Below are 16,104 nucleotides of genomic sequence, written 5' to 3' on the forward strand. Positions count from 1 at the left end.
AGCCTTATAATGATTAATAGAGCCATCGGAACATTGTTTAACCTTAAAGACTCACTTGCAGCCCTACGAGGTTTTGCCCAGACTGAGTGATCCAGCTTCAAGGGGTTGGCTTGGGAACTCACTCACCCAAGGGTTAGGAAATCACTCACCCAACAAGGTATAGCTTGGGGACTCACTCACCTAACAAGAAAGGAATCACTCACTCACAAATACAAAGTTTGTAGAAAATAACTCAAAGATTTGATCCATTTTCATTACAAAATAGGTCCTTTTATAGACCAAATACAACCACCCCTCATAAATACATTAATAACAACCATGATCAGTTTCAATGCATTATTACATATTTTCAAAAAAAAAAAAAAACTTCCAAAATAATTCCAGATACATTTCCAATTCGTACTTCAATTTCAAACTTTTTATTTTCCAAGCATACAACATAGTCCCAAAGCCATGCATCATGAATGCACTTGGGCTAGAAATAATGGTTGAATACTGAGGCTTGCGCCTAGTTGATGGGTTGGGCGTTCGCCTTGAATTGGGCTTGCATCAAAGAGGCACACCAAAGTACCTTGCTTTTGTCTAATTCAAGTATCATCTACTCTTAGCTCTGAAGAGTGAAAGCAGTGCCAAGAAAAGGTTAAGGATGTCGAGATACAAAGTGACAGAGGCCCATATATACTCATCATATTTGTAGTGCTTCATCAGGCCGCTATATATCATCACTGATAGTTTACCCATTGGGAAGAAGATCTGCAAAATCAGAATCAGGAGTGTCATGCCTTAATTCAGTACAAGAATACAACACTCCCACAAGATTCAAAAGGTTTTGGAACTTAGAACCATAGTAGTTCCTCTTCGACTAGCCAGGGTTCCAGATGGGTATCACCCATCTCCTTGATTCTTGTTCTAGGTTTGGACATGGGAGTCATGGACTCAGATCCATGGTTTTAAGACTCCCACAAATCGAAAACTCAACTCGGCTCGGTCAGCTGCTTGGACTAGATCGATCTGAGTTCTAGTTCAACACCATCAATAACCCAGATGATCACCCCACTAGGGCAAGTCATTCCGAGTATTTTAACCATGCTCAGAACATAGCTCATGGACCATATGCAGCCGAGTTGCAACCATACCTAACACCAATAACGTATGGGGTTTGATGAGCTAAAGATGTCGCATACCTGGATGACGATGAACAACATCAGCACCGATATGGTAGAAAACACGAGCGTTCTAAGGAAGTTGAAATCTTGGCCTCTCCTAGCAGCCCAGAACGTGTAGAGTGTGAGGCTTATGACCACCACAGTCGTTAAAATAACAGATTCTAAAATAACCTTCCCTGTTTGCAATGAAAACGATTCAATTCTAATCAGATCTCAAGGTCACAAAGAACATTGAATAGAATAATGCAGACCCAAATCAGGAGTCCAAGATCACATGGTTTCTGGTACATAAACATAAACGTGCAGTAAGTTTAGGCTAAATGCAGGACATGGTTTCAAATAGGGGATATGGACTTGTATGACAACTGAGGAATTATACGATCCTCCACATGAGGATACACCAGACCATTGGGCTGTTGAACCAGCAACGGATAGGGTCCATGCCCCAAAAATCTCCAAACTGGAACTGGTCTTACGTGGACCCGGCATTTTTTAAAATTTTGAATGCAGACTCTTTTCGCATCTCTCTTCTTAGCCGTCCATTTGCAACAAGGTATTAGAAAACAGTTACGTAATGGTCATGATGGTTGTTACATAACAGTGATGGTGAGACACATTCATGGTACAAGGCTGTATGCAACAACCCCAAAATTTGACATAGGTAGTACACACAGGCACTCCCCACTTAAACTCTTAAACTAAATTAAATATTTTATTTTGTCATGAATAAACGAGATTGACTGTTAAGATGCATGGCAAAGGCTCTCTTAATTATGAAAAGGGTTGTACACGAGCCAAGCTATCTCAAAAAGCTCGCTCGGCTTGACTCATACATGCATACATACATACATACATATATATATAAAAGTTAAAATTTAAAAACTACTCTACCCGTTCGTCCCTTTCTTACCATTTCCCTTAACCCAACTCGTTGTGAGCTCCACACACACACACACACACACACACACTCTCTCTCTCTCTCTCTCTCTCTCTCTCTGTGTGTGTGTGTGTGCGCGCCTGCCACTCGCCTAAGCTCGACTCAACGTTCGCCTAACCGGTCTCAGCCATATGGCCTGCACTCGGCCACTCACCTGAGCTCTTTCTCTCTTAGCACCAACAACAAGGTACTTATATGGCTTTATTTGATATATATATATATATATATATATATATATATATATATATATATAATTGAATATTTGATTTGGGAGTTGAGTTAGGTGCGGGTTGGGTCCATTGAGTCAACTGACTGAGTTGAATCGGGTGTAGGTTGGGTCGGGTTGCTAGGTTGAGTTGGGTTGGGAGCAGGCTCGACTAGAGGTAAGTTTGCCTTGACTCGATTCACCAGCTCACCTCGAGCTCAACTCAAAAGATTTGGTAAACAAGCCAAGCTCCAATGGTAAGCTCGAAGCCGAGCTCGAGGAGAGCACGAACAAGTCAAGCCACAAGCTCGGCCCACCTCGACTCGACTCGACTCAGCTCAATGTACAACCCTAGTTATGGGAGAGGTTGAAGGATCAATTCTTGCCACTCTGGTAAGAAAGGAATGGGATTCCCTTTTCTTTTCTGTTCTTTTTTTTTTCTTCTTCTTTTTTTCTTTTCTTTTTTTCCTTTGTGCAGTCAACTTATTTTTGTCGGATCTATGCTACAACTAAGATCCCATGCAAAATCTCGTCCTAGAGATTGATTCAGGACTATATGATTTTGTCAGATCTGTACGAATTATATGATTCCTAAGGCCAAAACATACCAAGGTCCCAAATTCCAATTCGATCTGAATCGTATGCTTGGTTCTTTGATGGATCATCGGATGCATCAGATCCCATCTATGCCATCTATGTTAATTCTGGGATAAATCTCAACAACATCCAGAATTCTAGATGGGTCTGATCATCTGGTGGGCCACATTGATCAAACAAGGTTAACTGTTAAATTGATTCCACCGAACAGCACTCTCGCAGTAACCAATTACCAAACACACATTAAACCCCAAACTGCAGAATTTCAATTCAATTCCATAATTCAATCATTCTTTCAGTCATAAACAACCCAAAATCATATATACTAGATTCTCTTCTCCAATTTATAGCTAGAGTTAGGGGTTTTCGTTTAATTCCATCTATCCATAATACCATTAAAAAAGAAAAAAAAAACAAGATTAGGGTTTTACAGTTTGAGTCACATACCGACGGTGAATGCACACGACAGCCCGACGGTGAAGCTAATAGACACTGTAAACAGGCCAAGGAGAAGAAAATTCACAGGATGCCGCTGAGAATAGTAATACAGAGGACATAGAACTGCCAAAGAAGAACAAGAAGAAGAATCACACAATAGAATCGAATGAAGAGAGAGAGAGAGAGAGAGAGAGAGAGAGGAAAAGAGAAGATTACCGATGAACGGCAGGATGATGATGAAGATGTAGAGGCCCAGCCCAGGCCTCGACAAGACGAAGTTCGAGATGGGGCGGACGGTGACGACTATTGCAGCGACGGCAATGGTCAGCAGCATCTGGACGATGATGATGGAGTATATCTTCCTAATGAAGGCCCACCGCAGCTCTTGGCTCTCGAGCATCATCGGTTGGAGGAGTCGAGCACCGGTCTCAACGTCGCCGGTTTTTCCGTACGTTAGGGCCCACATTGTTCTTTGATCAGAGCGGAGTACCTAGAAAGAGTAGACACGCAGGCAAGGAAGGAGATGAGAATTGAAGAAAGAAGAAAATGGCAAGAAAAATGGTGGCTTCGGTCGTCGTAGAGGATTAGATTCGATTGAGAGAGACGTTTGGAACGAAATATAAATAGGATAAGAGAAAGTACGACGGCCCTTTAAGATAGAGCATTTCTAAGGGAGGCTCACTCAATCTGCTTGCTGCCTTTTGCTACACTAACTCATGATCCAGATCGTTGGTCTGCATCTTTACAATGTTAATGGGCATGGGAAAATCTCTCTTATCATAGATATAAGATAACATGGATAAGAGATTTTGGAATAATGGTTAAACAAGCATTTCTTAATTCATCTTTATTTTTATCGTGAGGATGTGAAATTTAAATTTTAATGATTAGGATATATGAGATGAGTCCCTCTAGATGAACGGTTTGGATCATCAAGAAGTGTGCGAAAGGAGCAAATAGATGAACGAGCTTCTATGGGGCGAGCCTTGCTGCCTGACAGTTTGAGGAGATCTGGGAACCGGGCCGCTGGGTGCAAGAGGTTTGTTGGAGAAAAACGTGCTGACATAGTGACGCGTGGATAAAATAAAAATATAGGGAGAACTTCGCCAGCAGAGAATCTGTGGGAATCTTCATTTAGTCCTGTGGGGCCCACCAGTGGAAGGGAGAACGTACCCTGCCCGTCTCTGGCCACGAATGGGCCCCACCTTGATGTATCTGTTTATCCAGTACGTCCATCCCTTCTTTTAGATTGTTTTAAGGTATGTGCATTAAAATGAGGTGGATCCAATGCTCAACTGAAACACACCATATTTAATATATTGTATTAAATGTAGAAAACATTAAATGCAGGTTGCATTAAATGTAGGATCCTTAGTGCCTGTTTGGGAGCGTGGAATCCGAGCCCCTTAGATTCGGAACCGCCAGGATTGGAAACCCCTAGGATTGGCAATCCTCCCCTGTGTTTGGCACCCTAGAGGAGTGTGAATCAACTTTAATTCAAAGATACATATGCATGGTATATATAGAGGAGTTTGAATTTAATTACTAAATCAACTATAATATTCCTAATTAGTGAGATATATAATTTTTGACGCTATGGTTGTGATAAAATGATGAAATTCCAAGTCTCGGATGGATCACAAGCACAAGATCATGTCTGAGTGACTAACCAACAATTTTTAATCATTGATTAATATGGACAATGTTTGGTTGGTGCTGGACAATGTTTGGACGGTGTTGATTTACATGGACAATGTTTGGATGGTGTTGATCATCATTAGTGGCCCATGTACCCAATAGAATGATAGTGCACAGTGACATACATGTTACACCTGCAACTATTGAAATGATTTTAGGTGTAATCCAAGCTCTCACCATGGATTACAAACCCCCTCAAAGAGGGGATTGGAAACCCCCTAGATTGGCAATATAATCCCCCAATCCCCTCCAAACAACCAAGGGGGTTTCCCCCTCCAATCCCCTCCAATCCACGGTGCCAAACGACCCCTTACTCTTGCTCGGGTGGTAGACTCTCAGGAGTTTCAATACCCGGTCAGGGGTTTGAGCATCCTTAGGTGGTGAAATCCCACTACGGCCTGAGCGTGTGGGGGTGTGTTTGTGCGTGTAAAAAATAAAAATAAAAATTTGCATTAAATGTAAGATTTATATGTGGTGGAGGCAGAATGCGTCCTACCCTGTCTCCAGCTAGGAACGGCTGGATATGTGAGTGGCCACCTTTACGTATGGGTCTTATCCACACCATCCATCCATTTTTTTAACCTAAAAATGAGGCAGATCCTAGGCTCAAGTGGACCACACCACCGGAAGCATTAGTGATAATGATTTTCACTATTGAAGCTTCTTTAAGGCCCATCGTGATATTTATTTTCCATCCAACGTATTCATGAAGTCACCTATACCTGGTTGAAATGAAAACAAAAATATTATGTCCACTTGAGCCTTGGATCTTTCTCATTTTTGGGCTTATATCCTAAATTGATTGAAAAAAAATAGATAAGTGGGATGGATATGACTCATGCATTAGGGTGGCCACTCAAAGCTCCTTCCCGCTCCATCGGGTAGGACACAATACGCATTGGTATGTGGTATGTACTAGAACATTAGGTGCTTATTTTTGCACATATACGGTAACTCCTCAAACTTTTCAATACTGGAGTATTGAAAGTTTTAAGTGTTACCATGAAATTTAATTTAATATATACATATATATGTCACAAATTTAGCTTATCCTAACCTTACATCTATTCTCTGACCTAAATTTGACCGTTGGGAATAATCTTCATCCATAAATCAAGTCATCCAACCGTTGATTTTTAGGACAAGATTATTATATATCCAAGTATTCTCACTTTTTCATTATACCAACTATTCAATCAACTATTCACTGCTGGGTAAAGATATCTGACCGTCCATTTTGAGTTTGGACCACCCGATCATGGTAAACTAACTACCTGATCTCTACATCGCTCGTACATGTATTGAATCGAGATGTTAATCCGTTCATCTTGTTCACCACCTATGAATATGCTTAACCCATCATCAAAACTATAATTTAAGGAACTTACACATGTAAACAAGTCACTTAAATCTAACGGTATATATGTTCTACCTCTTGATCACTCAAAAAACCTACTTGTATTTATCCGTTTATAAAATTGACTGTATAATTACCTACATACATGATCAGAGTACTAACCATCAAGTTTTTCTATTTTTAACATGTCATCTAACTGTTCATCATATTTGGATCCACCTAACAGGCTACCTAAATATTAGAATGAACAGCTCAGTTCGAAGATCATAACGTATACGCCACAACTACCGGTTGACTTCTCTATTAGATATATGAAAGCGTTGATTTAGACCTCGGGGTGGTATAGCCCATTAAAAAGGCATCTTGGTCATCTATAAGCAATCAAGGCTCAAAATAGTGCGATGGAAAGAGAATGAAAAATAAAGAATATCTGTGAAATTTTAATACATTTAAATAGTATAGTCCGACGTTACAGACGATGGAAGTTGGAAAAATAAAAGATGTCATTAACCTGTAGCCTTGAATTTTAGATCACATGATTCCCATTATCCATTTCATGTAAAATTTTATAATATGCCTATTTATCATAAATTAACCATACACGTTGAATTTCATCGCTTAGATCATTGTAAAAGTGGCCTAATTGAATCATTAGCCCCTCAACCAATGATTTTAGTATCCATCGAGTGAAGAAAGCTCGTAGGCAGTCGTAGTAGAATATTTCCCTTCGTATGAATGACTTGGATTTTCCATCATATAAACCAAGTGTAAAATATGAGGTAGGCTTTTTCGTTAGGCCCGAAGTTATCAGTTTTATGCTTACCAACTCTTTTTAAATCTGGAGCTTCCCATTAACCCACTTTACACCATCAATCACAACTCAAATTTGGACCACACTTTAGCCTCGCATGACTATAATATCATACAAAATTCAGACCCCGATCGATCTATAATCTTACACTGTTGAATGATGACTGACTTAACTCTAATTCCTTCCTTTTGGTGGAAAAGATGAAATTTCAGATGTCTTTTCTACCATTGATCAACCACCAACTTTTGTCCAACTGTTTTTCTATTATGACTACACATTTCTCCCAAATTTGGTCCCTGATTATTAAGTGTGTACTGTTAATTGAGATTAAGTTCGTTTTGGCACCCGTTAGGAGAATTTTTAAGATAGGTCAATCTAAATTTCGGGTTACCAAGAAAATTATATAGCCCAAATCTATTCAATAACCCCGACACACTGGACAAATTAGATTTAAAGAAAAATCGCTAGAAAAAGTTAAATTGGAGAAACTCAATCCTAGTGGGATGTGAAACACATCCCCTCTTACATGCCCACTCCTTTATAAAAGGAGTGTGCATCCCTTCTCCACTCATACGCCCAATTTCCCAATATCCAAGGAAGAAGAGATATATATATATATATATATATATATATATATATAGAGAGAGAGAGAGAGAGAGAGAGAGAGAGAGAGAGAGCCTAGACGTCATCATCATCTTCCTTCTCCACATGGATGTTGTCTCCTTCTTGCTCAAGCGATGTCGTGGTTCATGTAAAATTTTTTTCCTATATCGAGATTTAGGGTTTAGATCTAAGGCAAATGTGAGGGATTCCTTTAAAGCTTACACTAATTTGAGTCAGTATGATTTATCTTATTTTTGCATAATTTCATATTACTGTGATTTTTCATGCAATTGATTGATTTACCATTATCAAATATTTATTTTTTAAAAAATTATCATTAAGGTATGATTTTAATTATGCGTGATTTTTATGAATTTATTGGGTGTGATGGATACAAGCCTTGCCCTTTGCCAATTTTGATAGCAATGTGTGCTTCTACTTTATATTGAGTTGGCCTTTTGCTCCTGTCCCCTTAATCTTGTTGAGTTAGCCTATTTGCTACTCATATCTTTTATTAAGATAACTTAATACTACTTTTCTCCTTTATTAAGTCAACCTTGTGTTACATCCCTTTATAGCTTGGGCATTTGTCTTGGAATTTCAAAACCCTCGTGGTTCGACTTGTTTCTTTATTGATGCAAGTGATGTGTTATATGCCTCATATATAGTGGTTCGTATATTTTATCGTGGATGTAATGTGCTCTGGATAATGACTCTCTTGGTCGACACATAATTTCATGAATTTTGGTAGTGGTGCACAAATCGATGTAAGTAATTCGCAATGTGTGTTACATCACTTTTGGAATTGAATGTCGTAAATAGTCGCTCCGTGAACAAATCGTATTACGTAATTCATCTGATCCATGTGTTATGCCGTCTTGAGGTGTTCACGTAAATCCACGGTAGCATTGGACACACCGACGAATCTCCATGGTATGGGATACGGGGTAAGCCGGGTCTTCTATGAATTATATTCCACATTGTGATGATCACTACATATGATGGACCGCACACATTTTGCTAGGTATATATATATATATTGATTGCGCATACTAATACCACTCGTAGTGGTGGAGTACGAGACGTATCAGAACCCTCACATTATTCTTATCAATCTCTTGAATTATCGTTAATATTGAAGGATAACCATCACTATGGGTAGGGAATTAACCCTCTCCAACCATACAGATGTTGCAGGTGAATTACAGGTTGACGATACGGATGATAATCATTCTATGGAAGATATGTTTCAATAATGAAGAAGAATGACACTGAAATTTATTTATTTATATGTTTTCTATTGTTTACATTAATATAATGTAATAAGCTCACATTGAGAGGGTGTTTGAAAATTAGTTGAACACTTTTTAGTCAATAATAAATACAGTTGATTTTACTCTTGTGAATGTAACTGGATGTGATATAAATGGAAAAAAAAAAGTGCGATTTTAAAGCATCCAATTTTTACATCATTAACATCCAGAATTCTCGGGCACGAGTATATATTTGGGCCACAAAAATTCGGGATGTTACATATACATTAGACAAGGGAGGGGCGCGGATTAGGTACTACCCCAGCCTGTTTGGAGCTCGGGACAGGCGGAGGCTTTGAGGGCTACTAAGGGGCCACCGTGGTGTATGAATCTTATCAACACCGTCCATCCCTTTTTTCATATAGAGTACTATACCAAAAACAAGGAATATACAATTCTCAAGTGGACCACACCATAGGAAGCAGCGGTGTTAAGGACGCCTACCGTTGAAACCTTCCTTAGGCCCAATGTGTCGTTTATTTTCCATCCAACCCCTTGATATGCTCATATACACCTGGATGAAGTGAAAAAACACCTTGATCTAAAACTTTTGTGGTCCCTAAGAAAATTTCAACGGTAGGAATTTAATCACCAATGTATGGCCTATTTAAAACTTTTATCTTCGCTATATTTGAAATAATATTCTATAATAATATGAAAAAATGAATGGACAGTGTGGATAGAGTTCATACATCACGGTGGCCCCTCAGTGGCGCTCGGATCCCTAGTGATGATTCGTTCGTTGCCCAATTAGGACTAAACTTTGTAGCAGGACAATCATGATGTATGGGATAGGTGTCTATTCATTGCTCGATCAAAACTGGACGTCATGGTGAGACGACTGATGGGGGGTAGATATTTGTCAATTTGTTTATTGCTTTATTGGAACCAGGATTTGTGGTGAGATGACTGTTGAAAGCCTATTCGTGGTCTTGATCAGAACCAAACACGTAGAAAGACTGTCGTGGACCGATCCAGCGAGATGTTGTGGATGAATGGTGGAGAGCTAAATTAAGGGTTAAAAACTAAGGGTCCCATGCTATGAGTAACGATGGGAAGAAACTGAACTAAAATAAAAAGATAAATATCTATGTTGGATAGGAAAGTAAAGACATGTTTGATTGTATTGGCATAAGGCATTAAGCTCTTCTTCAACTGCTGCTTTTATAGGCTTCCGAGATGCGGTAACCTTGCGTAGTAGCATAGGAAAGATCCGAACGTTCGACGGTGCAAATCTTATTGGTTCTTCTACGACAAGTTAGCTTATCGTGTATGGTCATGTGTATAAGAGAGACTCGTGAGTCCTCATGTTTTTGGACTCCCATAGTAGAAAGTTGTTGGAGTCTTTACATCACTTGGATTTGTAATCTTTAAGGAATTACTTTTGACGTGGCTTTAACATTTAATGCTATATAGAAATATTCTTTGATAAAATATTAACATTTAATGCTTGGAGAGAGAGAGAGAGAGCGAGAGAGAGAGAGAGAGAGAGAGAGTTGCTTGAATGAGACTCTTGTTTTTGATAAAGAGTACTTTTGATAGGAATCTAGTATTTAATGTTCTTTCATATGTACGTTTCTTACTCCTCTTTAAGGGAGCGTTTGACTCACGGTATTAGATGGGATTAGGTGGGATGTAAGTACATTAGGTCCCGTGTAAATTTCATCTAGTATTTGGGGAGTTGTGTTTGTCTCATGATATCCCATGATAATAGGGGACAATTCCTGTCACATGCAATGATTATATATTTTTTTTTAATCCCATGCGCCAAACACTCCCTAAGGGCGTGTTTGGGCAGTGAGATTGGAAGCGATTAGGTGGGATGGGATTCAAAATACATAATTATTACCCATGGCAGGGATTGTCCCCTGTTGCCATGAGATAAGATTAATGCCATGCTTTGTTGATAATACGGTGGTACATTGAATGAATATACCCACCATCATTTGAAATTACTGAGAATAACACACATGTGTTATATCTAAACTGTTCATTTGTTTTGTAACCTCATTTTATGGCATGGGCTTAAAAATGAGGTAGATCCAAAACTTATGTGGCCCCAAAGAAGTTTTCAATGGTAAGTATTCAATCCCTGTTGCTTTCTATGGTGGGGTCCACTTGAGCTTTAGATTTACCTGATTTTTTGGCCCATGCTCTAAAATAATCTTGAAAAATGGGTGGACGATGTGGATATAGCCCACACATCATGGTGGGACCTACACAACTTGCTAACATTGAGTGAAATTGGCACGGGACCCAATGCAATTCCATCTAATCTAATTCCAAGCTTTTCCAATCTTCCCAAACATGGAGTGGAATTGGCATAGGACCATATGAATCTCATCTCACCTAATCCCTTCTAATCCCACTGCCCAAACACACCCTAAAATTATCTACACCACATGAGGTAAGGTTATCACATGGCATCTCATTGATCGTTTGATTTGGGTGCGCCACATCATGTTTAAACAATGTTCTGAGTCCGTGAGTAGAATTTCACTCATCATTTAGCACATAGTGCCAACACGTGACAACATTTCATTGGTCCATATAGGTTTGTCAAAAATAGGTATAATCATATGCTACATTGGCACAACTGACCAGGGGACTCTCAAAGGGTTGGAATTGATTGGGTCATGTAATACCCATGCCAAACTAACCAAGTTGAGGTTTTTCATGTGTCTTTTCAATCTAGTGTATAATTTACTCGTGCTATCGTATGGTGGCTTCAATTAAATTTTAGTACAGTGATAGGTTTTGTTATATTATTTGTTTTACTTAGAAATTATGGTAAAAATATTAATTTTATAATGTGAAATATAATAATTACAATTTACTTTATCTATTTCTTTTACAAGTATATTTGACTTCCAATTTATGAACGATAATTCATACTCACACAAACACCTAAAAATGATGACAATGACTTTGCATTTTCTAAAAAATTAGAAAACCAATCAATTAATGTTGTATGGAGCTTGCAATGAGTTAGGTTTGAATTAGATATGGGGAACTCCTGGTTTGAAAACGGGGCAAGTCAATCTAAACAATTAAGTCATGGCTGTGGTAACCGGGTTTGGAAATCAGGCAAGCCTTGGTCAATCCCTAACTTAGCCTTGGCTTGTCATGTCAACTTTGTATTTGATTGATGGCCTATTTTTAGCAAGTTAGCTTAAGTCATATAGCTCAGTTAAGAAAAGAGTCATGATTTAAAAAAAGAAATAGAAGAAGAAAATTGATGATCATGGCACAAAAATGGAAAAAGATGAGAGAGGTCATGAAACATGAATATGTATACTTTTTTTTATTTCCCTTTTATTTTGTTTGGATGGTTTGGATTTGGTTGAATTTATAAAACAAGTAGAGTTTGGTCTTTTACTTCTTATTTATTTATTTGTAGAAGAAGTTTCTTTTAGCATTAACTTCCCAAAAAAAAAAAAATAACTTTGATTTAATTGGGAAGAGGAAAGATTCATGTGGGGTATTTGGTATTGAGGCAGTTGATATGTACATCCACTTTATTGATAATGGCACCTTATTTTTTATACATTAAGTAACATGATGATCGTACATATTTGTAATTTTTGTATTTCCAAATGTAAAAACTCGTGCAGGACATTTGTACCATAGAAATGATAGGCTCCCTCGTGAAAATCACTCGGAATAAAAATATCAACTCAGCTAGCTTATCCAATGGCCCAAATGGGCAACCGATGGCTTGACTCAAAATACAAACGTGGCCCATCACACTCATATGGGCCTACTAAAATAATGGACTACAATTACAACCCAATCACGGCACCTAAAGACAAGTGGGGTGGATGGTACATACACCTGCATGCTTGTGTAAAACTTAAAAAGCATATTGAATATCTTATAATAACGTCCCAATAATCGAACTTCATAGAAATGCGTGCCTCCTGACATTGATCTCATATTTATTAGACATGACATGCAAGTGGCAGATGATTTAGATTCGTCTGACCCTGATAGGACCTTTAACCGTCTCACCAGATCTATATCTATATGGGGCTCACCACGATATATCTGTTTAAGGTGGGGGCTTAAAAATGAGGCAGAACCAATGCTTTAACCGTCTCACCCTTTCACTCCTTTTCTAACATCGTGTTAAGGTGGGGGCTTAAAAATGAGGCAGAACCAATGCTCCTTGATAGATTACACTAACTAGTAAGCTTATGTTGCATTAAATGCACCTTAAATGCACAAATTTAATGTAAGTTGCATTAAACGGCAAAGTCATCTTCGTTGTGGTCCACTGGATCATTGGATGTATCTCAATTTTCAACCCATACCTTTTCAAGCATTAAATGTTAGTTGCATTAAATGCCAAAGTCATTTGGGATGTGGTCCACTAAATCATCGGATCTATTTTATTTTTGAGCCCATACCTTATTATGGTCTTAGAAAATGTATGAACAGCTTGGATAAACAAATACATCACCGTAGGTTCACACAGCTCTGGTCGTACGTTTAAAGGTCCGACCAGGGTTGGACAATCATGCTCCATTGAGCCTCCCATGTGCAACAAGTGTATTTTATTAATATGAATAATCAAAGTCTGGGTGTCGTGATTTTGATGAAAACAGGTGTTATCTTCCTAACTACTCCCTAACACGTGTAGCACGTGTTTGCTTTTTCCTTTCTGCTGTAGAAGCTTTGCTATGCCCACACGTGTGTACAAGTCAGCTAATGCACACGCTGCCACGTATGCCAGCATGGTGGACAGGTGCAATATCTAAAAAAATCATACTAAATTTTCTAATCCACCGAATTTATTTGTAATATCACGGCATAGTTATTGGATGGACCACCTTTCTCTAAAGGGTAGCAACATCTATTTGGTGGGGTCCACCTGATGGATGACCAGATACACGCCTGTGGGCTTAGCCAAACGCCTATGGTAGAGTATAATTTGTAGTAGAAAATTTTCAATGCTCTGATGGTGTAATGGATGATACACGGGCTTAGGAATTTAATAAAATTGTAGAGTAGAATACCAGTAATTTAAATTAAGAAAAAAAAAATTATACTTAGTTGATTATTTGACTATCGAATTAGTGGACATTTATTGGATGGCTTAAAACGAACGATATCCAATGGCTCTATTTCAACAAACAAACGTCCATCAATCAGAGATTCGGATTCTTCAACCAATCTTATTCTGGGACCGTGACTTTAGCCATAGAAAGTTACAAAATTTAGTCAGTTTCATTTGAGTTAGCGTGTGCCACTTGTACAATTTTCCAGTGCCTGCATATCATGCATCACACCTGCCGGTGTATAAAATGACGACATGGAGGGTGTGTGTGTGTGTACCGACATGGGTGTGTACTAACAAGCTAACCCGAAAGAAAAAAAAGAGTATAAAATGACGACTCCTTAATATAGCCAATAAATTAAGAGCCAAGCACTCGATTCTCGTGGACAAGAGATTCGCACACACATGCATACGCATGGGGAGGCTTCCACCTCCGAGTGCATCTTAAAGATGATCTGAAGCGTATATGTTCTGGACTCTGTGCTAGCTAGTGGGCCATCCTAAGAAACATTTGTTGAATGGGTGATTAAAAAAAAAAAAAAAAAAACTACTCATGCATACAAGTCAAATTAATGCACATGTGTCAGCACGGCAGACAGTCCTGGGAAGGATTCCAGTACTACTTAAATTCCCTATTCCTAGAACTAGGTCAGTCCACTAGTAAGGGGGCCACAATCCACTGAGCAATGCATAGTTGTAAAAAAACGGGCTAAAGTTTTTCAACCCATCCAAATTATTCTAATATCACGGCACACCTATTCGAATTTTCAAAACTTAGGGGAAATGAAAATTTTTAAGATTTATATTTTAATTTTATAATTACATACAGATCCTCATTTTGATATTTTGGGGTTTCTAACAAAGAAAATTCAAAATTCTACTGTTAGAATTTATCTATTTAGTGTTTATAAGTCATCGATTTCTTGATGTCATTCTTTCAAATATGTTTCTCCATGATCTGTACCATTTATAAGAGAGGATGTAGGGATGAACGTATTGAGGTTGATCACCGTTTTACTCAAGGATAACTACTCTGAACCCACAAAGCTTCTCTAGACTCCTTACAGAGACTTCTCAAATCCACAGGGGAAGAAGAAGCAAAATAGAAATAAATTCTATAAAATTTGTAATTTGATTGATGAATGTAATAAATGAGTTCACAACCCTTCAAATAGGAAAACTAGGCAATGGGAGAAATTTCATAATCAAACTACAACTAAAACTCTTAGAATTCACAACTTACTATAAATAGTAAACTTACTATTTATAAACGGTCGTGATGTCTACTAATGCGCAAGGTTTTCAGCCAAAAATAGTAAATGTCCTATTTGGCTTCACCAAGCTGTTCTCCTAATTATTCTAAGAACTTTTCACATTGGGCGTGACTCCTAAAGCCCAACGGATGAAAAGTTATAATCAAACTAAAACTTACTATTTATAGTAAAAATGGAATTAAAAAAGAGAAATGACTGTCAATCTGATAGTATCTCACAATTCCGGGTTGCGCAAGGTTGGGTGGCTAAAGTAGCCTGTTCTACCCCAAAATCATATACTTTATGTCAGATAACTCATTTCGGATCGCGAAATACGCCCGATTTAAAGTCTGACAGGATCACTTCTGTTATCGACTGAGCCTTTTCTGATCTATCTTAGCCACGAAAATGTCCGCGACCCACTCTACATCAACATGTCAATACTTGGCAGAACGTAAGGGAGATTTAAAGCCATTCATGCAATAGACCCCATAAGTGTGAAACTTGTAATTTGATGGAGGAAAGAGAGATGAGAATTCTTTGTTCTTCTTTCCCTGTATGAAAGTTGTAATTTGATAGAGGGGAGAGAGATGAGAATTCTCCGTTCTTCTTCCCCCCATGTGAAACTTGTAATTTGATGGAGAAAGAGATATGAGAATTCCCTGTT

General features: G+C 38.3%; 1 protein-coding gene across 1 annotated transcript; it reads right to left on the reverse strand.

Moving 5' to 3' along the window:
• Window positions 1–372: 372 nt before the first annotated feature.
• LOC131249404 (protein LIFEGUARD 4-like) lies at window positions 373–4,203 on the reverse strand. Its single transcript, XM_058250159.1, has 4 exons — window positions 3,560–4,203; window positions 3,353–3,466; window positions 1,185–1,342; window positions 373–753 (listed from the first exon to the last, which is right to left on the reverse strand). Exons 1-4 carry the CDS (start codon window positions 3,807–3,809, stop codon window positions 595–597), a joined length of 681 nt encoding a protein of 226 aa, XP_058106142.1. The 5' UTR covers window positions 3,810–4,203; the 3' UTR covers window positions 373–594.
• Between the last annotated feature and the right edge of the window lie 11,901 nt (window positions 4,204–16,104).

Source organism: Magnolia sinica, chromosome 6 (genome assembly GCF_029962835.1).
Source record: "Magnolia sinica isolate HGM2019 chromosome 6, MsV1, whole genome shotgun sequence".
Lineage (NCBI taxonomy): Eukaryota > Viridiplantae > Streptophyta > Magnoliopsida > Magnoliales > Magnoliaceae > Magnolia > Magnolia sinica.